Source organism: Rhineura floridana, chromosome 6, assembly GCF_030035675.1.
Source record: "Rhineura floridana isolate rRhiFlo1 chromosome 6, rRhiFlo1.hap2, whole genome shotgun sequence".
NCBI classification, from domain to species: domain Eukaryota; kingdom Metazoa; phylum Chordata; class Lepidosauria; order Squamata; family Rhineuridae; genus Rhineura; species Rhineura floridana.
The window spans coordinates 29813851-29839279 of record NC_084485.1 but is presented as its reverse complement, the minus strand read 5'-3'; the positions used below and the strand labels follow the sequence as shown (position 1 = coordinate 29839279).

Below are 25429 nucleotides of genomic sequence, written 5' to 3'. Positions count from 1 at the left end.
CCAAGTTCTGGGCACCCTTAGACAAGACTCTTTTGGTGGGCCTCCTTCCCTGAGTAGGTTCACCGCTGCTGCTGCTGCTGCTGCTACCACCGTCACCACCACTACTTCCTCCTCCTCGTTGTTGCTGATTCATTGGCCTCTTTCTCTGGGCCCATCTTGCCTACCCTTCTGGAGGAAGGTAACAAGGGTCTGAGGAGGTTTTTGCTCTTAAATGGCGGCTGGTGGCTCCATGTCAGGGAGCAGTTGAATCCACTCCAGACTAAAACCAGGAGCAGATTCTACCACCCCACTGACATGGAACCACCAGCTGCCCCTGGCAATACTATGTACACGAGAACTTCCAGGCCACATGAGAGCATTTCCCCATAATAAGCCTGTGACAGGGTCATACCTTGATGGGAAAGCATAAGCTTTGCATACAAAAGGTGTCCGGTTTAATCCTTCCATTTCTAGGTAGGACTGGGTAAGATCTTTGTCTGAAACCCCAGAGAGCCACTTCTGTCAATGTAGACCAGGAATAGCCAACATGATGTCCTCCCCAGGTGTGGTTGGACTACAACTCTCATCATTCCTGGCCATTGGCCATGCTGGCTGGGACCAATGGCCGTTGTAGTTCAGCTACATCAGGAGGGTGCCACACTGTCTAGCCCTGGTGCAGACAAAACAGAGCCAGATGGTTCAGTGGTCTGATAGGCATAAGGTAGCTTCTTTATGCAACAGTGGCACTGGGGTAAATTAGGGAAGGGCAACTCACCTACCCCAATCCTTATCTTTAGACCCATCCTATGGACCTTTTCAGAATTTCTTCTGAAATCTATACTACAATTGAGCAACACAGAGCAACACAGGAAGCTGCCTTATATTGAGTCAGACCATTGGTCCATCTGTTATGTGACTTCAAGCTGATTACGACTTATGGTAACCCTATGAATCAGTGACCTCCAAAAGCATCTGTCATGAACCACCCTGTTCAGATGTTGTAAGTTCAGTTGTGTGGCTTCCTTTATGGTCCATCTAGCATACTATTACCTATGCCTGTGGCATCCAACGTGGTGTCCTCCACATGTAGTTGGACCGCAAGAACCATCAGTCCCAGGCACCATGGCCAATGCTTAGGGATGATAGGAGTTCTATTCCAACAACATCTGGAGGGCACCACTTTGGCTATCCCTGACTGGCAGTAGCTCTTCAGGGTTTCAGGAAAGTGGTCTTTTCCAGCCCTACCTGGAGATGCTGAGGACTGAACCTGAGATCTTCCGCATGTAAAACAGTTGCTCTACCTCTCAGCTATGGCACTTCACCAAGGTTCTTACTGTCCAGCTGGCATACAGAAAACCCACAAAATCAGGAGAACTGTAAATATACTCCATTTCCCTTAATGCAAAGCTTTAGGTACACTGAGTTATGATGCATTATCTGTATTTCCATTTCTTCAACGCAATCCTTCCTCACAATAAACCTACTTTGGATATCTACATCCTTCTGAGGGTTGGATAATTTGTGCAAGGCAAAAACTGATGCCGGAGCACCACCTACAGGTGTTTTCAATAACGTTCACAACATGACAGAGCCACAATTAATTTAGAGAAATACAATTCTCACGTAGAGCCTCCCGACTCAAATTTACCTGCCAAAATTCTGATTTCATGCGTTCTTTTTGTCTTCTTCCAATATCCCCATGGATGGGTGTGTTACGTTTTGAGGCTTTTGTGGAATGGGGTCACGGCTTCAGATGTGAGGAACCTTTGGCCCTCCAGATGCTGCTGAACGACAACTCCCATCAGCTCCAGTAAGCATGGCCAAAGGCCAGGGATTATGAGAGCTGCAGTTCAGCAACATCTGGAGGACCAAGGCTTCCTCAGACTGAATTTGGCACACGAATATCCATCCCTGCCTTAAAATTCATAGGCATACAGTGCAATCTTATGCAAAAGAAAATCCCATTGAGTTCAAAAGGACTTCCTTCCAGTTAAATGTAAAGGGCAAGGGCAGGGAATGTTTTCAGCCCAGTAAGCGAGTTGCGAAAGGCAAAAATGGGTGAAGTAGGTACGGTTCTTACCCTCTTTACTGGAAGCTCCATTACAGCCATACAGAAGACAGAGGTTTCTACTTATTTATGGCCTGGGGACAGTCCTGAGGGCCAAACAGAGAGGCCTGGAGAGCCACATTCAGCCCTCTGCATCAGAGGTTCCCCATCCTTAGTTTACAGGATTGCAACTTAATTCCCCATCCCTGAAATATTTCTCAGCATCGTATTTCAGAAACATAACCCGGAACAACTTTTTTTTTTTAAAGGTCAAGCATAAATTCCTGAAATCTTACAAAGGAGTATAAAATTCCATTTGAACATCCTTTTGCATAATGCTAGTCTGAATTTTGAGAACGTAAACAAAATGGCACCTACCTATCCAACCTCTCTCATACTGCATCATCCAGGGCCCTCCTTTTCTATGCTCCTTGAGGTTAAGCCCCAGAAAAACGTGCTTTGCTTCCCATTTCCATGGGAGATGTACTGTAGCTTGGTGGTAGAGCACATGCTTTACATACAGAAGATCCCAGGTTCATGCCTCTCCATTTCCAGTTGAAAAGGATCAGGTAGCAAGTGATGGGAATAGACTTCCGTCTGAGACCTCAGGGAGCCATTGCCAGCAGTGGTGGCTAATGCCCTTTGGGACTGGCAGGGAGCCCAACAGTAGGTGGAGCCAGAGCCAATGATAGATAGAGCCAGCTAATTCTAGTTTTGTCCCCATCCTCTTCCCTGTACTATGTTGATCAGCCTTTGCCAACCACATGCCCTCTATATATTTTGGACTACAACCCCCATCAGCCACAGCCTGCACTGGCCGTGGCTGATGGGAGTTGCGGTCCAAAACATTGCTGAAGGCTGATATAGATACTGTATAATGATTAAAGATAAACCAGACTGAAAAAGCTCAAACCAGCTGTGCAAAAGAGGAGCAGCATGACTGCGCTGAGTCATTTAAACTGGCTGTGTGTATCTATTTAAGAGGCTGCTAAGGAGCATATTGTTATTAACAGTCTATTTATTAAGACTTTTGGCTGTTATGTGCCACTGGCAAAAAGCCTCATTTCGATTGCTCATTGAAGCATAATCTAGATGTATTTGAGAGCAAACAGAATAGAAGAATCTGTCTTTAAATACACTGATGATACAATATTCTAACTCGGAGAGGTGGGGGGGGACAAGAACATTTGGGAGAGGCACATTTAAATCATGTAAAAACCTGATTCAGAGAAATAAGGGGGTATTTATTTTTAAAAATGTATTTCCAGAGAACATTCTGTCCCAAAACACACAATAAAAAAATCAAAAATTACATAATAAAATAACTAGCTTTGGACATTTGATGTCAAAACTACACATGATAGCAAGAGACCCAAAGCATGTCTTTGAACATGGGCCAACAAACCAAAAGCCTGTAAAGCAAGAGCAGGTGGTTTCAGGTAGAGGGATGGCAGCTGGGAAGGTACTGAATCCTTCTGCCTGCCAGACTTCTGTCCCCTATACTCACACATTTTCCTGAGCCTGGAAATGATTTTTGGGGCAGGGGGACTACCGCTAGGTAAAACCAAAAAGTTCAATTTTCTCTTCCTCTTCATGGTTTTCCACTTGAAATCATCTCAAACCAAGATTAACAGATCCTTGTTGGTACCTGCATTTGAAGCCAGAGCTCTGCTACTCAATTGCCATGCTTTATTCTGTCCAGAAATGATACTATATTATCAGTATCTCCTATGTCTATATTTGCACAAGGCTGTCATCACACTATAGTTTGTGTGACTGCCAACAAATGGTGCTGTGAACTACAGAATGACAAGAGGCCAGCGCCACTGCTGGCTGCCTTCCTCCTCCCTGAGTGGCCTGGCAAAACGAGGTCTACGTCTTTCTCCCGTTTGTCTGCTGGCACTGGAAGTGAGAAGGGAAAGAAAATATCTCTCTCCTTTGTCCCACTGTCTCTGCTATAGGTAGGGGGAAATGTCTTTATTCCCTTTGTTCCCCCCTCCTGATGCTACCATCATTGCTTTGGGAAGCACAAGAAATGTATGTACTACCTTCAAGTCGATTCCAAGTTATGGCGACCCTATGAACAGGGTTTTCATGCGGCTGAGAGGCAGTGACTGGCCCAAGGTCACCCAGTGAGCTTCATGGCTGTGTGGGGATTCGAACCCTGGTTTCCCAGGATGTAGTCCAACACCTTAACCACTGCACCACACTGGCTCTCGCACAAGAAAGCTTTTTATAATGTGGTGACTGCATTTTAAAATACAGGCTGCTTTCTTGGGCTTCCCTCAGTGGCACAAGGTGCTTAGGAACCCCACAAGGGATTTTGACAGGTGGACAGGACAACCCACAAGTCACTCACATCAAAGGGCTTTTGGTAAGGTCAAAGGGGAGGGAAGGATTGGCAAAGTCTAACAGGAGGGGGTTTGTTTGGTGAGGTCTAAGAGGTGCGGTGGTGGGATTGGTGAGGGGGTAGAGGGTTAGCAAGCAAAGTGAGCAGGGGCAAAGCCCTTAGTATTCTCTATAATGTTATTTACATTGTATGTGTATGTACTGACCCTGGAAAATGCATACTGCCTCTGGCCAATGGCGCTTTTCTGCTTGCATAGCAGTCTTCCACATGTGGAATGGAATTTTCCCCTGCTATGCTCTGCAGTCCCCCCCATACCCTCAAAATCTGCTCCAAAGGGTTGGGGTACACTCCAGAAAAGGTTTTGGGGGCACACAGAGAGAAGAAGGGAAGTCCCATTCCACAAGCGAAACTTTGCTCACACAGTGTTGGATATAACCTATTAACATTAATATTTATTACATTAATTAGTTGCTTACTAATTAAAATGTCTCCAAGCAACTTACAATTGGAAAAAATGTGCATTTAAGAGTTTAAAACAAACATCAAAAGAAATAGCATTATTTCCTAAGTTGGTTAGTCACACAAATTGCATTAAAATACTGTTTAGATACTTTTTGTGCAATCGCCTCCAGCTATGGGAATCACAGCCAAGACCTCTGCCCCAACTCTTGCTTTCATACAGTATCAGCATATAATGTTGATTAAAAGGAGGGGTCTGTCTCTGTTTCAGTCCCAGAGCCTCCCTCACCTTCACATCCACACTATACAAGTAATATACTTATACCACTCTAACAGTCATGCTTCCTCAAAAGATCCCTGGAAGCTGTGGTTTGTTAAGGAGGTCACTGATCATAGGGTCGCCATAAGTCATAGTCGACTTGGAGGCACATAACAACAGGCATGGTATACATGGCCTTTTCAAGGATTACTGAAATAATGTTTGTGAAACATTATCACACTGAAAGCACTACATAGCTCAGTCTACACCAGCCAAGCACCCTCCAGATATTTTACACTACATCGCCCATCAGCTACACTCTGCACTGGCCACGGCAGATGGGATGTAGTCCAAAATTTCTGAAAGGCACCAAGTTGGCAAAAGCTGATATAGATACTATATGAGATCATTAAAGATGAAGCAGATTGAGAAAGCTCAAGCCAACAGTGAAAAAGAGGAGTAGCATGACTGCTCATTGACCCAGATTTTTCATTAGGCTGACCCACACCCAGTACAAACTAAGGGTGTCTTTGAGAATATACTCTGTAAACCACAAGGCTGAAGCTGGTTCCTAAGCAGTTCCTTACATGAGTAGCCTGAATAACAAACTGACATTTATAGGCCCCTGCGTTCCTAAAAAGGCTTTGGGACTTACCCTCATCACTGCAATCAGGAGAATCTTGCCTTTGAGATGTGCCAACATTTTTCTCTGATTAAAAGCATTGTGTTTGTAAAACGTGCTTCAGTACACAAGGATCCAATCCAGACTATACTTAGGGATAAGGAACTGCAGATTTTCACTACAAAATAAACTTAGGACCACTCCAAAATAATATAGCCACAGCACCAGACTGTCTTCTAGTCTAGAACAAGGAGTCTTGCAGCATCTTAAGGACTAACAACCTTATCATAGCATAAGCTTTCATAGAACACAGCCAGATATATGAAAGGGGTGGAGAACATAGAGGAGTGAGTTCAGAGGGAAATGAAATTCATAAAGGATAGCAATTATTACCCGAACGCAAAATAGTTAATAACTTTTGAGCTTTCAGGTAGTAGCTGCTGGCTGTTCTTTTTGCATTTCATTGGCCTCTGACCTCGTTATCCTCATTCCATGTATATACATGCTTGCTAATTCAGGATTGCACTTCACACATCTGAGGAATTGGACTGCAGCCCACAAAAGCCCATGCCATAATGTATTTGCTAATCTTTAATGTGCCACAAGACACTTAATTTTTAGAACAAACAAGGCTGCTGTGGCATCCTCATTCTTTTCTGTTAATGGCAATACCCTGTTTTACCAGGCCTTCACCTCAGCATGCAACACCTTCCATCACATACTGAGTCACGCTACCAGCGGGACCTTTACTTGTTCCCTTTAGGATATGACGGAAGACATGTATTAATCTTATTATTTCATCTATATTACTTTCCCTCTTGGTAGTAATAGAGCAATTGGCATGAGATAATGAAGACAATATATTTCTTATCTCACATTTGAAAGGCATTACACAATAAGAATCCACTTTACCCTTCTTCAGCACATACATTTAAGTTACTAGGTTTTATTATTTTAACTAATTACTCCCTCTTAAATTCATAGTCTCTCTCTAGACCCCACTCAAATCCCAGACCCTTTATCTTATTCAACTGCCATAGACCTAACTAAACTTAAATCCTACCCCTAACTTTTTTCTTCTGACCCCTCAGAACACCAGTCCCCTCTAAACATGACACTTCCCCTTTCCCCACTTTCTCAGTCAATCACCATCCATATGCAAGTACTCACTCCCATCACTCATTTTACTCAAGCACTACTTGTCATGAACAATATACATAGAAACAGGTGACATCACAGCTGCCCTTCTGGAAATTGTGCCCTGTAACATGTCCTAGCATCGGGACAGACCAAATACTTCCTTTTTACTCATGTCACTTTAAATTATGCAGCCCCTATGCCAACAGATGTATCAGTGTGCTACGGTTCTATGGCAAACATGCAGACATTTCTCAAACAACTCAATAGGGAAAGGATTGTTGGAAGAGTGAAGGCTTTAAAACCGCTACTTTATAAAAGTAATATACCTATAGGTCTTCATAACATGAGCATGCTTTTATTGCATTAACTGTAAATAAAAAATTAACAGATCCAGTTCAGCTGTATTTAAGAATTTAAGACAGTAGGTTGCATCCAACAAAATCTGCCATTCATGCAAGGATTTCTGCATGCCCAAAGGAACTTCCCCTCCCTCTCTTCAACCTGTCCCCCCCCCCCAACAAATCTGCTCCAGAGGGTTATGGGAACTGCCAGAACAGATTTGGAGGCTGCACAGGACAACTTTCAATTTCTCTTTATTCTTCACAACAAAGTCTTCACCTGTCCCAAAGAGGTAGCCTTATTTTTTAAAAGTGCATACTGTAAGGGCGTCTACAGAGGCTGTCCCTATAAACAGGAGAAAAATAAGATCACACTGTTGACATAGTGCAAGTCTCCTAACTAAGCAAGCAACCACATTTCATGCACTTCATCAAGGAAAACAAAACAATGCTCTGGGATGTTATGTAATTAGCAGTTAGTGCAGGGGTAGCCAACATCTGGTGCCCTCCAGAGGTTGTGACCTTCAACTCCCATCAGCCCCAACTACCATGACTAATGGTCAGGGATAATGGGAGCTATAGCCCAACAACATCTGGAGGGCACCACGTTGGGAATGCTCAAGTTAGAGTGTGGTCCTTAAGGCTAGTGAGATGAAGATTCAAAACGGCACTCAAGAAATCTTAGGGGGTCTACCAATAATTCAGTAGGGAGAGGCAGAATAAAAATGTTTATACAATTGCCTCCTTTAGTTGTCCACACCAACATGACAAGTAGATATATGATATGGCTGAAACAGCTCCCTGGACACAATTTTGGCCTTCTGAGAGATGTCCAACTCTGTGGATGTATTTTCCGTTCTGTGTTGCAGATGTCTCTTTATAATCATTTAAAATTGAATACCACTTTAATAGAAAGACAACACATTTCCAAATAAGCATGTATTTATTGTGGAGAAATCACAGCAAGTCTTTGTTTCTACAGAGGGTAGATTTCAACTGAGCATTAGGAGAAACTTGTTAATAAGAGCAGTCTGACACTGGAACCAGTAACCTAGCTGGCAGGCTCTCCTCTCACTGGAAATCTTGAAGCAGAAGCTAGAGATCCATCTGCTGAGAATACTATAACTCTAGACCAGCGTTTCCCAACTAGTGGGCCACCAGATGTTGTTGGACCACAATTCCCATCTTTCCTGACCATTGGCAATGCTGGCTGAGGCTGATGGGACTTGTGGTCCAACAACACCTGTTGGCCCACTAGCTGGGAAAGGCTGCTCTGGACTGCTGACATCAAGCAGGTGTTACATTAGAACAGGGATGTTATGGACTCCCACACCTGTCAGCCCCAGCTACAATGGCCAATGGTTAAGGATGATGGGAGTTGTAGTCCAACATCTGAAGAACATTATATTGGCAACTCCTGGACTAGATTACCTATAACACTCTCTACAATTCTATTTGGTTCCCCCAAAAGTGGATCCTACCCCTACAGTAAGTGTTTCTATGATTGCTTTAAATGAGCTTTAGAATGTAGCCATAGAAGTGTCAGAGAGAAGAGTATGGATCCCATTATTACTTTGGTGCAAAGATAGAAAAAATGCTATTGGCCACAGTATTCCACATGCTGACAATTTCACCCTTAAAAAAAAAAGCATACAGTCCTTACTGCTGCAAAGATAAGCTTTAACACAGGAGTGGGGAATGTTGGCTCTCCAAATGTTGTTAAACTCCAACTCCCATCAGTCCCAGCCATAGAGGCCAATTGTTAGGGGTGATGGGAGTTGTAGTCCAAAAACATCTGAAGGCTACCCACGCCTGGTCTAGAACTTGACTTAGGAGTCAAGAGGCACAGGTTCAAAACCCAGTTTTGCCAAGGATTTACTGTGTGGCAAGGGCGAGTGTGTTAAAATATTTCAGCTTTAGCTCCACCTATTGTAAACTGGGATGAATGACATAACCTCAGATTGTTGTGGTGAGGGCAAGCACAACCAGGATTGTGAAGCAACTGGCTATTATGTATCAATCTCTGAACACAAGCAAACTCAAAGTTGAAATCCCCACTTCCCCAAAATTAAGCTCATAAAGAGATTGAAGTACTTCTTTTAAAAATTTGAACACAGCCATTCAGATGCTTTAACAAATCAGATGCCAAGCAGCTGCATTTTAAATTAATATATATTTTACTGTCTCAAACACAGCAACCTTATACAGTAAGATACACATAAAAGTATATTTAGCATGGTATCACTTGCAATTTAACATTGTTCTGTACTACAGGTATTCCATGACAAATATGTACACAGGACTGTTTCTTTTTTAAAGCAATGTAATTAGTCCCTGCTAGGTTCACTGTATAAATTACGTGGCATCACAGTTTTTGTTAATTTAGTGTCATGTGAGTAGCAATGTGGAACCTGAACAAGAGAGGAACTAGAAGCTACACAGTATAACAGCCAGAGAAAAACAGGTGTAATGCTTGAAGAGGTTGAACAGAAATAGAACACAACAAAATGAATTGTACAGGCAAATATTTTAGAAGGAGTAAAATGATTTTAAATTTGACATTATATATACATTGTATAATACAGGCATATTAATATATGCTTATAAAAAAGATCCATCAAAGATTCTGAAAACCTTGATCATCCACCGCTGACTTTCATAGTCAGCAAGATAATACTTGCCTGCAAAGAAAACAGAATACTAAACGCAGTATGCCACAGCAATAATCTCATTCCTACTTTTCTTGATAACACTTTGTAGTTGGTAACATTCCATAAAAAATCATTTGAGATGGTACATTTGATGCTCATTCAGAACAGAATTTCAGAAATTTACAGTATGTGTTAAATCCCTTTTGTGTTCCTGCTGCCGCCACCACCCACACACTGGCCATTCATGTATGTTTATGTCACAGAAAGCATGAAAGGGCTACAAATCTTTCAAGTCCTAGAATCTACAACCATGCTCTTAAAATGAACAGTTTTAGGGCCCATGGTAATCTGCCACAAAGTTCAGAATTCAATGCAATGGCATAATTACTAAACATAAAGAACAAATTATTAAAAGGACACTTGACACCCTTTGTGACTTACGACCAAATTCTGGATTTGGATTCATCTCCATAACTAAGAAATTTTGATTGGGAATGGCACAATCCCTCCTATTTTAACCTTCACTATTTCTAGTGTGCTATGGCTATGTACTTTAGGCAAACATACTCCTGTGAACATGAACAGGAGACAGCATGTATGTATGGCCAAATCTTCTAATCCTTGATGTGTCATTAAAACAAAAGACCTTCACTTCTGTATGGAAGGGTTGGAGTGAAGTTACTTGCCCATCTCTATCTGACAAACCTTCAGAGTCAGAATTTCTACCCAATGAAAGGAAGCAAAGAGACTAATGGATTTTGAGGGACATCTGTCTACCACAACAGCATAATAAGCGGTAGATGAAATACAGTACAAGGAAAAAATAATCTTACCTGAAAAAATAACCCAGAGACTTCCGTTACAAGACCTTATACTTTTTAAAAAAAACACAACATACAGAGTATATTTATTAAAAAATAAACTGCTTCCAAACCATCTGTTTACAGTAGAAAGGATTTGATACATGTGCAACAGAAAGTGAATCCTATCATTACTCATGGGGAACACTCAGGTAAAACATAACACATATAGATTCACTTCTCAATACTAGAAGAATAAAGAAAGAACACAAGTAGGGTCTATTGGCAACACTGAAAAATAAAGCAAATACTCAGTTTAGAATTTGATTTTATATGCTTCAGAGAGATCCTGGAAAGTGATGAGGGGAAAGAAAAGGAGACATGAGGAAGCTACATCATGGTGATTTGCCATTTGGAGCGTAGGAAATGCATTTAATTAAAAAACAACACACTTTTTTGGCAAAAACAAATGAATATTGCATGCAAGTTACCAAAGCAGACTATTTCACAATTCACTGAAAATACTGTTCTTAGTTTCTTGGTCATCTTTCCAGTTACTACTCTGATGTTTTGTTATGTAGATGAGGCAATGACAGCAACAAAACACAGACATGTGAAATCTCTTTAGGGAAAAAATGAATTGCAATGCCTGTGGCTGGACAACCAGCCAGATGGGCGACTAATAAATTTAATAAATAAATAAATACATTTAATAAAAATAAACAGTCTGCTTCTAAAAAAGGGAAAACTGCTCCTCCCCCCAATCTAAATGGAAAGCAGCTAGGAGTCACTGAAAACAGTAGCAGGAGTGTTAACTATTATATAGACAACATTTATGAAGTCACATCATTGAGTACTGGCACCTATGTTAAGGTGTATTTGTCCAATGTTAGGGCATGTCTTACTTTTGATTTCTCCTAAGAGGTCAGTAGGATGGTACTTCCAGCAACATCAGCATGTTTGTGTTATTAGCCCTTTTCTCCCAAAATACAGGATTTTCAAAAAATAAAAAATCTATCTATAAACCATGTGTGATAGCTGGTTTGATTTATAGTTTAATTGATTGTTTGGCAAGAACCTGTGAAGCTCACTTTTTCGACAGCAGGGATCATAATAGTAAGCAGTGAGGCAAGAATCACAGGAAACCTTTGAACAAAAAGTGCATGTGTTTGTAGCTCCTGGTCTGTTGCAAAAGCCACAGCGTGAAGAGGCTGAAGGCTTGGATTTTGAACTGTATTGAGATACTCGCTCTTGAGTCTGCAACATGTATTGCGGCTTTTCCCTTACCGCAGATCCGGAAGATATGCCTTCAGCTGAAAGTGTTTTGAGTGAATAGCTGCTCTGCTTCATTGGTGGATATTCTTGCCTGCAGATGAGCAAGCTGTCACACTTTTGGCAAATGGAGGTACCGCAAGATAATCCACAGTTTTGGCACTTAAGGGAAGTGGTCTCTTTGGCTAGCTGTGTACGTTTCTGGTAAGTCGGGTTGGCATCATTCCTTAGCAGCCATACATCATGTTTAGTGGATTCTTGTCTCTTAAACATACTTCTATGATCAGAGTCAGTATATAAATCTAAATCATCTTGTGGGGAATAGTAAGTACCATATGGAATACCCGTTCGTAATATGCCATTGGAATGGGATGAAACTGGTAAATATTCATCAGAACAACCATGTGGAGAACTTGACATGGCAAGGAGAGAAGGTGAGGGATGAATTATTTCATCTTTAATGTCGTCTTCAGTATCAATCAAAATGGGTTCTTTTCGGAGACTCAATGACGCCAAAGGTGGCTTCTTATTTTCCAAGTAACTATCATATGCGTCCACTGATTTAGAAGCTTTGCTAACTTTGGGTTTGAAATAATCTTTACAGCCTCTCTCACTAGCAGATTTCTGAAGAACCATTCGTGACATGGGAGTGTTTAGATTTTCTTTGCATTCTGCACGACGTTTCAAAGCATCTGAACACCCTCGGATATCATTGCTATTTTTTCTTTCATTTACAACATCAAGTTCTGAATAACCTTTATCTTTCACTTGCAAATGAATTTCTATCAATTGTTCGCACTCTAATTTGGCCAAGAATAGTTCAAACGATACCATCTTTACCTGGAAGGTATCAACCAGGTCTTTGAGCTTATACATAGTTCCAAGTTCTTGGATGTATCCCATCAAGTTCAGTATCTGTCTTATATCCTCATCATGTATTGTAGACTTTACATAATAAACAAAAGGTCCTGTGTAGGTCTGAAGATGGGGAAGAGAGAGAAAAAGGTAAACATAGCTCCCAAGCAAGTGGTCAGACATCATTCTGAAATAGTTTTGATATGTTATATGCACAAGAGGGGTCACACACTTCCAATAAAGAGGCTTTTGGGGCAAAATCTAGTAGAATTATATGGACAATCCACTTGAGCTCACTAAGCCAAAATGATTTCAATGGCACTATATTTACCTAGAGAATTTAATCATCATACCAATTGCTCACTAATCCAGTTTCTGTAGCTCTGTATGATACTCCAGTAAAGTTTAAACTATGCAGTAGGTTAAACAAAGCCCAGAAAGCATTCTTACTTCAAATTTTCAGTCTACCACAATGGTGCACTTTGTTTGTCTACAACAAATAAATGTATCGTATGTACAGGGGGAACAGCTGGAGATTTTTGGCATCTGATAAGTCGTAGCCGTGCTGAAATGAGTACAGAAAATGCATGTTTTGCTAAAACCAGTCAGTAAAATTGTAAAGGTTTATACTTAAACTGAATTAATGTCTCAATGTCAATGTGTTTGCTAGAATCATAACCAATAATGTATTTGCTAGATAGAATCTTTCGTTGCTTAAAAGACTGGATGGAATTTAAAACTGAGATTTCTACTTGGTACCCCAAATTATGCTGAGGATTAAACTGGGATGAACAAGGTGTAGTCCTGGCACAACTGCCAAAAAGGCACTCATTAAAGCAAGACTTTTGCCTTGCATGTATTTTTTTAATCTCTGGAATCAACATATATACCACTTCACAGAGACCTTTTAAGAGAACAAAGCACAAATATTTAGATCACAAAAGACTGTGGCATATTTGCACAACCTTACCTTTATACTTTTGAATTCTTTCTTCCAAGGGTAAAGAAAAAGATTAACTCCAACTGATTCCAGAACACCAAATGCATTTTGGAGTGAACACAAGCTTGAAGATTTCAAGGATCTAAGTGCATTTTCAACTATCTCATAGAATTTAATCAGCCGGAATCTATAGAAGGGATCAATCTTGGGAAAGCAGAGCAAGGTTGAAGCTGTTACTTGTAGACATTCATCACTAACTGGGTGCTGTTTCTTATCAGAGGTATTCAGTTTGGATTCATGAAACTGTACATACTTCCTAAATACATCGTCTTTATATTTTGCATCCATTTGAAGTTGTGTTCTAGCACACTCAAGGGTGGCTACCTCATCTCTTTCATGGCTACCCTGAGGCAGGCTGATGAGGAGGCAATATAGGACAGTGGTGGAGTGTCTTCTGAAAGAAAAGATGACACAAATCATTTACCTTTATACTACTCAAATCTGTCATCCTTAAACATTATGGGTGGTATTCAATTAAATAATTGCACTAAGGCAAGGAGTAGCTCTAGGGTAATGGGACTGCCCCTCTCCTCCACCCACACTACCCCCAAATCTGGAGAGTTGGGGGAACCCCCAGAACAGATTAAGGGGGTATGGAGGGGGAAGCATGTCCCATTGTGCAAGGAGAAATACTTGCACTGAGCAAACCAGCAACCTACCGCAACAACACAACCCTAAGAAAGCATGTATATCTTTCAGTGGGCTTTTCTAGTTTTGTGTCTCTCTAGCAGTATGGCTTGTCTAAACACTCTTATATTATTTCACTACAAGCATAATGTACTTCAGCTGTAGCCATTCTGAGTGCTGGTACCTGGAGATTATTTTGACCACATGGGTCCTCAAATCGCATCTAGCTTTGAGCCAAAGTGCCTTAACTCAAATCTACAGGTAAGCCTTCATGGCAGGACATTGGAGAGAGACAAACAATACCTTACAATACATATCATGTCACTTACATTATTGTACAAAAAGCGTTGGCCTATAAGAAAAAAAAAAAAACCATGTAAAGGGAAAGCCTTTATTAGGCCAACCAAAATGTCACAAAGTAGCAATCCAGAACTCTTCATGGGGTTTAAATACAGTGGGGGGCAGGGCCATGTTTACCACCTCCTTCCACATGCCATTTTAAGACTCTTACGAGAGGCAGACTCATGGCTTTACCACCAGCTAACTCCCCTTACCCTACTTTCCTATCATCTTCTAGCCTGATGAAAGAATTCTGGAGAACTTGAAACCTTGCACACTATTTTGGTTGGCCTAATAAAAGTATGGCCCCAATATGGATTTTGCAAATTACTTTAGTAATCCTTACAACCCTGAAAGTAGTATTATCCTCATGAACATCCCAACAAACAAGAGCCTAGTTGTCACACACTGTAACAAAGAAATGGACAGAGACTAACGATCAGTTCCCCTGGCACACAAGACAAAAATAACCCACAAATATAGTAATGAAGCAAAGGCCAGGAACCCATCCGAAGGCAGCCTAAGCTTATAAGTGACAACGCGACATATGGAAAGAACACAAGCTTCTGCATGCCTCCTATTCACGGCGGATGAAGTACTTATGTGAAACCAGCCTCAGGACAGATTCATTCGCCCAAAACTAATCTAAAAATGGAGTTGGGGCAGGTAACAGAGTTAGTTTGGGTAACTAATAAGATTAATTAATAAAGTTATGAGCCTTCTTGACCTAGGACACAGTCTTATTAAAAAAACTGTCCATCTTTATCTAACCATCAGGTTTGGGTTGATTTTACATCACTGCAATGAATCTCTTCACACAGGAAAGTCTCTGTTTGGCAAAGGTTAACTGATCTTGCAAGTTATCTGAGAGACTGCATGATCTTGTACAGACAGCTCAAATCACTGTAGTACACAGATGGGGCCTCCAAACCATACTGTGCCTTTTGGAGGTACATTTGTTTGCAGTGCAGAAGAGTGCCTTTTCTGTTGTAGCACCCATCATGTGGCATGCTCTCCCTGTTGAGATTAAGAGGGCTTCGACAGTGGATTTTTCCTCCAGCAAATGAAATCTGTACACTCCAATGCCTAATGTCCTGGTTACTGTGGTGGTGTTTTAGTGGTGTTCACTGTTTTATTTTATGTATGCATTATAATGGTTTTTGTATTGTTTTAATATGTTGTAAACTGCTTTGGAATTTTTTCTTTAAAGGAAAATGTATATAAAATGTTATAAAAAATAAATATAATGCAGACACTCTGAACAGCAAGATACTGATCTGGCAATCCAAGTCTCCCTCAGCATGCAACAGAATCCTATTGCTGATTATAGAAGATGGGAGCATCAAGAGACTCTTTTGTCTCCCATAGGAGGCAATGGAGAAGCCTTCTGGTCTACAGCTTGTGTCAAAAAAACCAATGTTTACATCTTGAAAGCCATGTAGAAATGAAAGAATTCCGGCTGCCATTAAGGCTGCAATCCTATCCCAATGCTTTCTTGGGTATAAGTCTAAGCTGAGTAGAGCTTAACTGTTGGATAAACATGCATTCATAGAGGCACAGATGTGACAATTCTAGCCCAAGTCATCATACCCTGAAATAACACAACTTATGCATGCCATGAAACTCTCAGGTCTAAATTGTGAATTAATAAGCCTTAGACTATGAGGCAAAGATTTCACAGGGCATTTATACAAAAAATAAAATAAAAGGGGTCATGGTTAAAGCAGTATGAAGCAGTAAAAAGCAACAATATGTCAAAAAGGAAACCATCTTAATTTGGAATACAACCAACAACGAGAGCTACTGTAGCACACTGGCTAAGAGACAGAGCTGTGAATCATAAAGTCCCTGCTCCAGATCTTGCCTCCTGCCATGAACTCACTAGGTAGCCTTAGGAAAGACACTCGCTCTTGGCCTCATGCCCAATCTGTAACATGGGAGCAATCCTAACTTACCATAGAGGGTTGTTGTACGGATTACTGATATAATACATGTAAAGCTCTATGAACATCTGGAAGAATTATAGCTTGCCAGGTTTTTAGCACTGGGGAAACTTCCCCCAAGAATTAATGTGGTTTCACTGCCTGGTTAGGGATTAGAACCAATAGGTGAATCAATTCTACAAAAACCAGACAAGTTGGTAGGTTCCCTTAGCAAGAGTAGTTAACATAATTTTACTGCAAGGTGACATTCTGCTCTTCAGTTTCTTCTCCCAACTAAGAAATAACTAAAAATGATGCAACCTGATCCTCTGTATGGGAAAAGCCCAACACTACCCTGGACATTTTTCTTCCTTAATGGCTGATAAAATGCAAGCTTGTACAGCTGAACAACCTGCTCATATAACACTTTTTTTCTGCTTATGTATAGAATCATCCATAACTTAAAAGACTTTCATGTGGGAAAACTAGCCTTATTGTTTATACGAAAAAGCCATTCCATACGATTCCTGATCCAACACCAATTTGTTCAGCTGTATCAGCAGTTCTGAAGGAGCTTTACTTTGTTATACAAGGCATAGTCCTCTACATCAGAAGTCCCACAGCATTCAATGGGACTTAGTCCTAGGTAGGACCTCAACTTTAGACACCAGAGTAGGAATTGCTAAGAATCAACAAAGTTCTTTTGAACAAAACAGAAAATGCATAATAGTTTCATGTAAATGTCACAGCCCTGACACTACAGAGCATAAACCAAAAAGGACTTGCAGGAGATTTATTCACTGTGTAAATAGATAGTTAAGGTTTTATTCCTGAAAGCTTACAGGCAAGCCAAATTTTTGAAAATATATTTTCAGTTCCTAGAAGTTAGTCCTGCATCACACCATGGCCACACTTCAAATTTTCAGCTGCAAGCAGTGACTCTTGCTTAACCAGGCACTTCACCTTCCTCCAGCCTTATCTCTTTTTCATATCTCCACACACTAGCACAACTCAGAACATTGTTATCAGGGTGTTAGCTTGTAACTGGCTTTGCCAAATACTTAAGCATACAAAATCAAGATATAAAAAAAATACAGATGGAAAGTTTTGGAGATTCCCACTTTATTACTAGTAGTGTAATTTTGAGTCCTTCACTTCTTAAAGATTTTTCACCCCTTTTTCTAAATTAGTCTTTATTTAGATTGCACACAGTGAACTGAGAAAAACAAATATGAACATCCCCACAAAGAAGACTGTCCCAAACAAAGAAGAAAACATGGAGAGAGTGCTGTTTTGGTTTAATGGCCACACGGCACAACCAAGTTTGGAAGCTTTTCACATCACAACACCTGCACCCCTAAGCCATGGTTTGAAAGGATATAACAGTGAAATGCCCAATTAACACTACCAATCCATTTTGAAAAGAACTGTAAGGTGATCCTCACTCCAAAGGAAGTGTCCCCATTTCCAGAACAAACCTGCACAGGTCATAATGGACATACATTATCCACACACAAAAAGAGCCCCCCCCCCCGAAATAGGCCTCTGATCACTTACTAAACTTAATTTCCTGACCTGTGGTGAAATAAGTGAAACAGAACATTAAACGTAAATCCAAAACAAAGGCTCCAGCACGCTCTTTATTTCGGCAACTTCCTTCTTCAGCCCTAGCCTGAGCTATTCCTAAAGTACAGCGAGCGTGCATGACAAAGGCATGGTTAGAACTTTGACACCTTTCGCATTCGCAGGGAGAAGGAAAGACGGCTTTTGCAGCAAACACACAAAACTAGCTACCCTCCCCCTTCTTTTTATTAAAGCTATCCTGAAAGCTAGGAGCATAAATGTACAGGATCAGAGTTTTTTTAAATAGTCCAAATGTACAGCTGGGAGGCGGGGGAAGGAGAGAAAGAAGGGGGGGAACCTCCAAAATGCTCACATGCTCCAAACTCTCCCTCTCACTAGAACAAGAACCCAGAGAAGGAAAGGAGGAAGCAGCCAGAGCGAGGCTCCTTTGGCCCAGGAAAAGACACCCCCCCCGAGGAGCTACAGACGAGCTATGAAACCCACCCACTCACCACCACACACCGCAGCCAGAGATCCCCAGACCTCCGCCCCCGGCTTCTCCCCCACCAGCCCTCCGTCACTCACTCACGGAGCTGTACCCACCGACTCTTCTGCCCTCCCTCAAAATCTCGCGACACGTAGCACGAGAACCCGGCGGCAGCGGTGATGGTAACAGCAACTGTTGCTACTGCTACTGCTACTGCACCTGCACCTGCACCTGCACCTGCACCTGCACCTGCACCTGCACCTGCACCTGCACCTGCACCTGCACCTGCACCTGCACCTGCACCTGCACCTGCACCTGCACCTGCACCTGCACCTGCACCTGCACCTGCACCACCTCTCCTCACCTCTCCTCATCTCCCACCCTGGCCACCAAGGAGCAGCAGCTCCTGCCGCCGCCTCTTTAGCCTGCCAGGAAGTCCCTCGCGACCCGGATGCGCAACATCCTCTACCTCTTGTTTCCCTCCAAACAGGAAGCCGGAAGTGAGCACGGCTCCTTTTCAAATCCGTCTGCTAGTCGCACTGAGGGTCTTTGAGAGGAAGACGCCGGTGCTTCATGGAAAGGCCCCAGAGACTTTCCCCACCCCTCCTTTTGTTGTCGCTGTTTAAAAATCAGCAAAGAGTTTTGAAATTACGCGCTGGATTTGGGGTCAATTTATGTAGATTGATCTGAGTTGAAACGCCAGAAGGGGCGGGGGCGGGGGCCGTGTTATCTCTGATCTGTAGTATTAACACTGGAGCTGTGGCAGGGCTCTTGAGAGCCACTCACTCACTGGACGGTGCTGACATAAACAGGGATTTTTGAAAACAAAACAAATACGCATTAGTTAGAACGAGGATAAACATCTTTCCCTCTTCCTTTGTGTGTGTGTGGGGGGGGCAGACTCTGCTGTCCAATCATAACTATAAAATTACAGATTTCTTCATTTCTATTTCTGGAGGAGGGGGACGTTCTTATTGAACTTGGAATTTTCTTTAATCACTTTGAGTTCCTCTACTGTTTTCTTACATCTATAGGCTTGCCTAGGTGAGTCTTCGCTCCTCCGAGGGCGCACGCATAGAGCTCTGTATTTTTATTTTTAACAAAAACGTGGTTGGTTGGGTTTTTTTTCTCCTTAGTAGTGGCATGGCACTTTTCCAGAAACAAGTATGTTAGGCGGTGATTCCAGCAGCTGCGAAGGAGAGTGGGGGAGGGGAAAGAAGATAATTTCTTAAGTCAATGGAGACGATGTAATCGGTGGCAGTTTGACGTTCTCGACATGTGCGTGGCTGTCAGGCAATAATACCGGGCATGACGTCATAAAGAATCTAGGTGTGGAATCCCTTCCCTCCAGATCAACCCACACATGAGCTTCTGCTAGCTCAGGGAAGGTTAGCAAGGAGAGTTGTTTGTGCAGCTACTCTCAGTCAGCCCACTATGGCTTCAGAACTACTGGTTTATATTTTATGGTTTGGGTAATACCAGTAGTAGTGTGCTGCTGTTCAGGGTGCCTGCCAGCCAGTCATGTCCTCTTTAAGGATACTGCATTCCATTCTTCCACATGTACTTGCCCTCTCCTGCACAACAGACACTTAGTATGCTGTGGCCACAAAGTATGCTCAATCTTCATTGGGCTGTTTTTTGTTTATTTTGTTGAGGGGCAGGTTTATTATTGTTTAATGATTTTTTAACTTCTGCAAAACTTGAGGTTTCCCCAAGCCTCCTTATACCTCTCTTCTGTGTGTGGATGGCTTAAGTACATAAGCATCAACACTCAGAAAATGAGGCTGCATACACACCATACTTTTAAAGCAAAAAAAAAATTTCCCCAAAGAATTCTGGGAACTGTAGTTTAAGAGTGCTGTGAATTGTACCTGTGTGAGGGCTAAACTGCAGTTCCCAGGATAAATGTATGATGCATATGAGTTTGCTATAGGATTAAATTACAAAACACAATCTCAGAGAAATTATGCAATATAGTTAGCCTCAGACTGGAGAGTCCCTGCTCAGCTGTGAGTTTCACTAACGACCTTGGACAAGTCAAGAGCCAGTGTGGTGTAGTGGTTAAGGTGCTGGACTACGACCTGGGAGACCAGCATTTGAATCCCCACACAGCCATGAAGCTCAGTGGGTGACCTTGGGCCAGTCACTGCCTCTCGGCCTCAAAGGAAAGCAGTGGTAAACCACCTCTGAATACTGCTTACCACAACTCCCCCTATTCATAGGGTTGCCATAAGTCGGGATCGACTTGAAGGCAGTCCATTTCCATTTTGGGGAAGTCAGCATGTTCACCTAGCCCACCCTATTACAAAGCTGTTATGACCAACTGAGTGCAATCCTCAACTTTTGAGGAAGAAGGGCAGCATATAAATGTGATGATGCCTTAAAGGAGGGGTGGGGGACTTTTTTTTTCCAGCCACAGGGTTGCATTCCCTTGTGGGCAGCCTTTGGGAGAGCAAATGCTGGTGGTAGATGGGACCACAGGCCAAAAAGGGCTCTTACCTTTCCACAGCACACTAAGTTCCAGCCATACTAAAGGCATAGGTTTATTTCTGCACCCCAACCCTCTCCATCCAGGCAGGCAAGTGGCATTATCACAGTTCAAGGACATATTTCAGCCTGGCAAAAGTGCTCCAGGAGGACACAAACAGGACCCATGAGGGGGAGTAGCCCAGGGAAAGGGGGCATGGACTAAGGAGTCCCAAACAGAGGAGGCTGCCCCAGTACGGCAAGTGGGGCAATGCCCCACCAAGATCAGTCTGCCTTCAGGCAGCTCCCAGCTGCTTCCCACCTTATTTACAACCAGTCTATGGGATGGCACTGACAGTCTCCTCTTTAGTCTCAGTGTTGCCCTTGTAGAACTCAACAGAGAGCAGGATAGGGACAAAAGCAGCCATTTGCTCTGGCTCCACCTACGGTTGGCCTCTCCGTTTTTCACCCTATCAATTGTAATGAGCACCAGCCTATGCTGGTTGCAAGAGCCAGACAGAAGACATTTGGCTGAACCCTGCCCTACAAATCAGGATCCCAGCCTGTATATGAATTCCATCGTGCCTGTATATTATCTGCGTCACTGAAAGCAAAGCCAGATGGGGTACACTTCTGCCAGTCTCATGTGTTGTTAGAAATTGCATCTCAGGAGCTACTATTTAGAACAGTATTTGCTTCTAGCAAAATATTATAGGTGGATTTAAAAAAGCCATGCATCTCATGATTTTCCAACCATACTTAAACTCATTACAAGCTTCATGGGTAGCAAAATTAGATTTGGTACACATTGATAATGCCAGTCTCATGAGCTGTCAGAAATGATTGTGTGTCACAATCTCATATCTGGATCAGTAACTGCCTCTTCATTCCAGGCATAGGAAAATACGGAAGCTGGTTTAAAACAAAACAGCTCTATGTAATCAGCCTCTCCAGCCTGTACATTAGCTCATTCTCCATTTCATGGATAGCCCACACTCTTTGTCATTTCATCTGAAAAAGGATATTACAGTGCTGGAAAAGATACAGAAAAATCTAACCAAACTATCAAATACTTGGAGAGTTTTCACTATCAAAATTAAAAGGGGAAAAAGTCTAAAGTGTAGGGAAAAGACAACGAAGGGAGGTCATGTTGGAAATGAAATGGACTGCCTTCAAGTCAATCCCGACTTATGGGCGACCCTATGAATAGGGTTTTCATGGTTAGCGGTATTCAGAGGGGATTTACCATTGCCTTCATCTGAGGCTGAGAAGCAGTGACTGGCCCAAGGTCACCCACTGAGCTTTATGGCTATGTGGGGATTCGATCCCTGGTCTCCCAGGTTGTAGTCCAGCACCTTAACCACTACACCACACTGGCTGTCTTAGAGGTTTATAAAAGATGACAGAAGTTTAATGAATAGTTGAGATTTTTTTTCTCCGTCTCTCATACTAGAACATGGGGTCAACCCAGTTAAATTAACTGGCTGGCAATAGGTTTAAGACAGATAAAAGAAAGTACTTCATACACTGCATAATTAGTTTAAGAAATTCACGAACACAATATGTGGTATTGGCCATTATCTTAGAGGGCTTTAAAAGGGAATTAGAGAAATTCATGAAGGAATGATAGATCTATCAAGGTCTATTAGCCATGAGCCTCATAGCAGCTTCTGACACAGCATTATACATCTGAATATCACATGCTGGGAATAAATTACTTGAGAGGGCTCTGTTCATTTCATGTCCCATTTGTGAGATATATGGTCTGCATCTGCAGGAAACAGAATGCTGGGCTAAGATACATCTTTGGTCTGATCCAGCAGTTCTCACAAAGCAAAGACTTCAGTGTTCTCAAGGCAGATTCTGACATGTAGGGTATCTACATGCGAGAAATATTGTGCTACGGCTTTTCTAGGAAGGCTAACAGCCACAAGATGTTGACATTAACAGTTTCTGACAGCCCATGAGACTGGCACAAGCACACCCTATATTAGATGTGGAACCTGTGGCCCTCCAGATGTTTTGGACTTCAGCTCCCATCAGCCCCATTCAACATGGTCAATGGTCAGGGTTGATGGGAGTTATAGTCCAACAACATCTGGAGGGCCACAGGTTCTCCATCCCTTCCCTATATCAATTTTCTATCTCTGAGATAGCAGACATCATCTTGGGCATGGGTCTCGATATTTTAACCTTCCTTTCAAAGTCCAGAACCCACTGGTTTCCAGAAATCAGAGCACACATTTGAATGGAATCGTGTGTGTGTGTGTGTCCAGGGATAAATTCCAATGAACAGGGGCGTAGTCATCTAGGGTCTCAGGGGGTCTTAGTCCATCTACGTTTTTGGGGGAAGAGTCACAGCAGGGTCCCTATGTCTCCAGCATTCTACAAACCAATTATCATGAAAAGGGATTGTGTTAGTCACTGAGAAGAGTCTTCTAACATACTTCCTTGTTCTAGCCTGCTGATTGGAGCCGACCAGAATGAAAGGAGGAGAGTCAGCCACTAAGAAGCCTCTTTTCAGTAGCTTTCATGCTGATTGGCTGCTAGAGATGACTGTTGTTGTGGGAGAAGGCATATGCAAGGATCTCATTCTCAACCCAGCAACAAAAATGGGTGTGTGTGGCTGTGACTAACATGAAGGGACCCTGTACTTCTGAATTTGCCACGACGCTACTGCCAGTGAAACGTTTCAGATCAGAATTTAGAAGCTCCACCAGCAGTCCACTGTAGTTAATTTGCTCAGAGCCATCAATTTATTCTGGGAAAGTAGGAGGACACATTTGTTTCACTATAATCAAAACTCAAACACATCAATGTTCAGCTATAAAGGCACGTCACAATTAATTTTTGAATCCATCCAACATCTTCTTGCACTGGGAGAAGACAGAGAAGAAAAGCCCTATTCTTAATAAGTTCAATTTCAGTATAACTGAAACTTGGTGGGATTACTCCCATGACTGGAATTCAACAACTGAAGGATGCAACTTGTTCAAAAAGAACAGAAGGAATAAAAAGGGAGGTGGAGTTGTGCTATATGTTAAAAATATATACCCCTGCACAGAAATACAGGAAGGTGAGCTTGGTAGCTCCACCAAGAGTATCTGGATTAAAATTAATGGGGCAAATAATAAAAAGAATGTGGTGCTTGGAGTCTACTACCGACCACCAAATCAAGGAGAAGACAAGAATGTAACTTCTGAAAAGCAAATTCCCAATGTTTCGAGGAGTCATGATGTAGTGGTAATGGGGGACTTCAATTATCCCAGTATCTGTTGGGAGACAAATTCTGCCAAACACGGCCCCTCCAAGAAATTTCTGACTTGTATTGGAGATAACTTCCTCCTACAGAAAGTGGAGGAAGCAACCAGAGGATCAGCTGTCCTGGACTTGATTCTAACCAATAGAGATGATTTGGCGGATGAAGTGGTAGTTATGGGAACTTTGGGGGAAAGTGACCACACCATACTTGAATTCTTGATTTTAACAGATATGTTAAACACTTGGCCTCAGCTCAGGATCAGCTTTTAAATATTTAATATTATATTCTTAACTATATATTTTGGGCATATATGTACACATACTTATCTACTCCTTTTTATTTTGTAATACTTGTAATATTTGTATATTCCTGTTTCTGCTCTTGTATTTTATAGTATTTTATTGTGATGGCAATTAAAGTTAAAGTTAGTTAGTTAGATTTTAACAGAAGCAAAAGCTGAGAGTAGCCATACGCGCCCCCTGGACTTCGGGAAAGCTGATTTCAATAAACTCAGAACAATTGTAAGTAAGGTTCCATGGCAAGCAACCCTAATGAGAAAAGGAGTCCAAGATGGGTGGGAGTTTCTAAAAAAGGAAATTCTAAAGGCGCAATGGCAAGCAATTCCAACAAGGAAAAAAGGGGGGAAACAACAGAAGAAGCCAATGTGGCTTCACAAAAAGCTTAGAGATGACCTGAAAACAAAAAAGGACACATTCAGGAAGTGGAAAGAAGGCCAGGCCACAAAGGAAGAGTACAGGCAGGTATCACGGAATTGCAGGGATGGTGTCAGGAAGGCTAAAGCTGACAATGAACTGAGGTTAGCAAGGGATGCTAAAAGCAACAAAAAAGCTTTCTTCAGGTACGTCCATACTAAAAGACAGAGAAAGGAAATGGTGGCACAGCAACTCAATGAGGATGGCAAAATGATAACAGATGACAAAAGGCAGAAGTGCTCAATTCCTACTTTGGCTAAGTCTTCTCCAAAAAAAGG

The 25429-nt window shown here is 42.0% G+C and overlaps 1 protein-coding gene across 7 annotated transcripts; it reads right to left on the bottom strand.

Annotated features, from left to right (window-relative positions):
* Positions 1-9352: 9352 nt before the first annotated feature.
* Positions 9353-19280, bottom strand: SPATA2 (spermatogenesis associated 2). Of its 7 annotated transcripts, none has more exons than XM_061631325.1 (3): positions 19180-19280; positions 13743-14166; positions 9353-12895 (listed from the first exon to the last, which is right to left on the bottom strand). In XM_061631325.1, the coding sequence occupies exons 2-3, from the start codon at positions 14058-14060 to the stop codon at positions 11660-11662; spliced, it is 1554 nt and encodes a 517-aa protein (XP_061487309.1). In that variant the 5' UTR covers positions 14061-14166; positions 19180-19280; the 3' UTR covers positions 9353-11659. The 7 variants fall into 7 exon arrangements, with proteins under 7 accessions (XP_061487309.1, XP_061487306.1, XP_061487307.1 ...); XM_061631322.1 differs by lacking the exon at positions 19180-19280 and adding an exon at positions 19075-19173; XM_061631323.1 differs by lacking the exon at positions 19180-19280 and adding an exon at positions 18809-18931.
* Positions 19281-25429: the final 6149 nt, after the last annotated feature.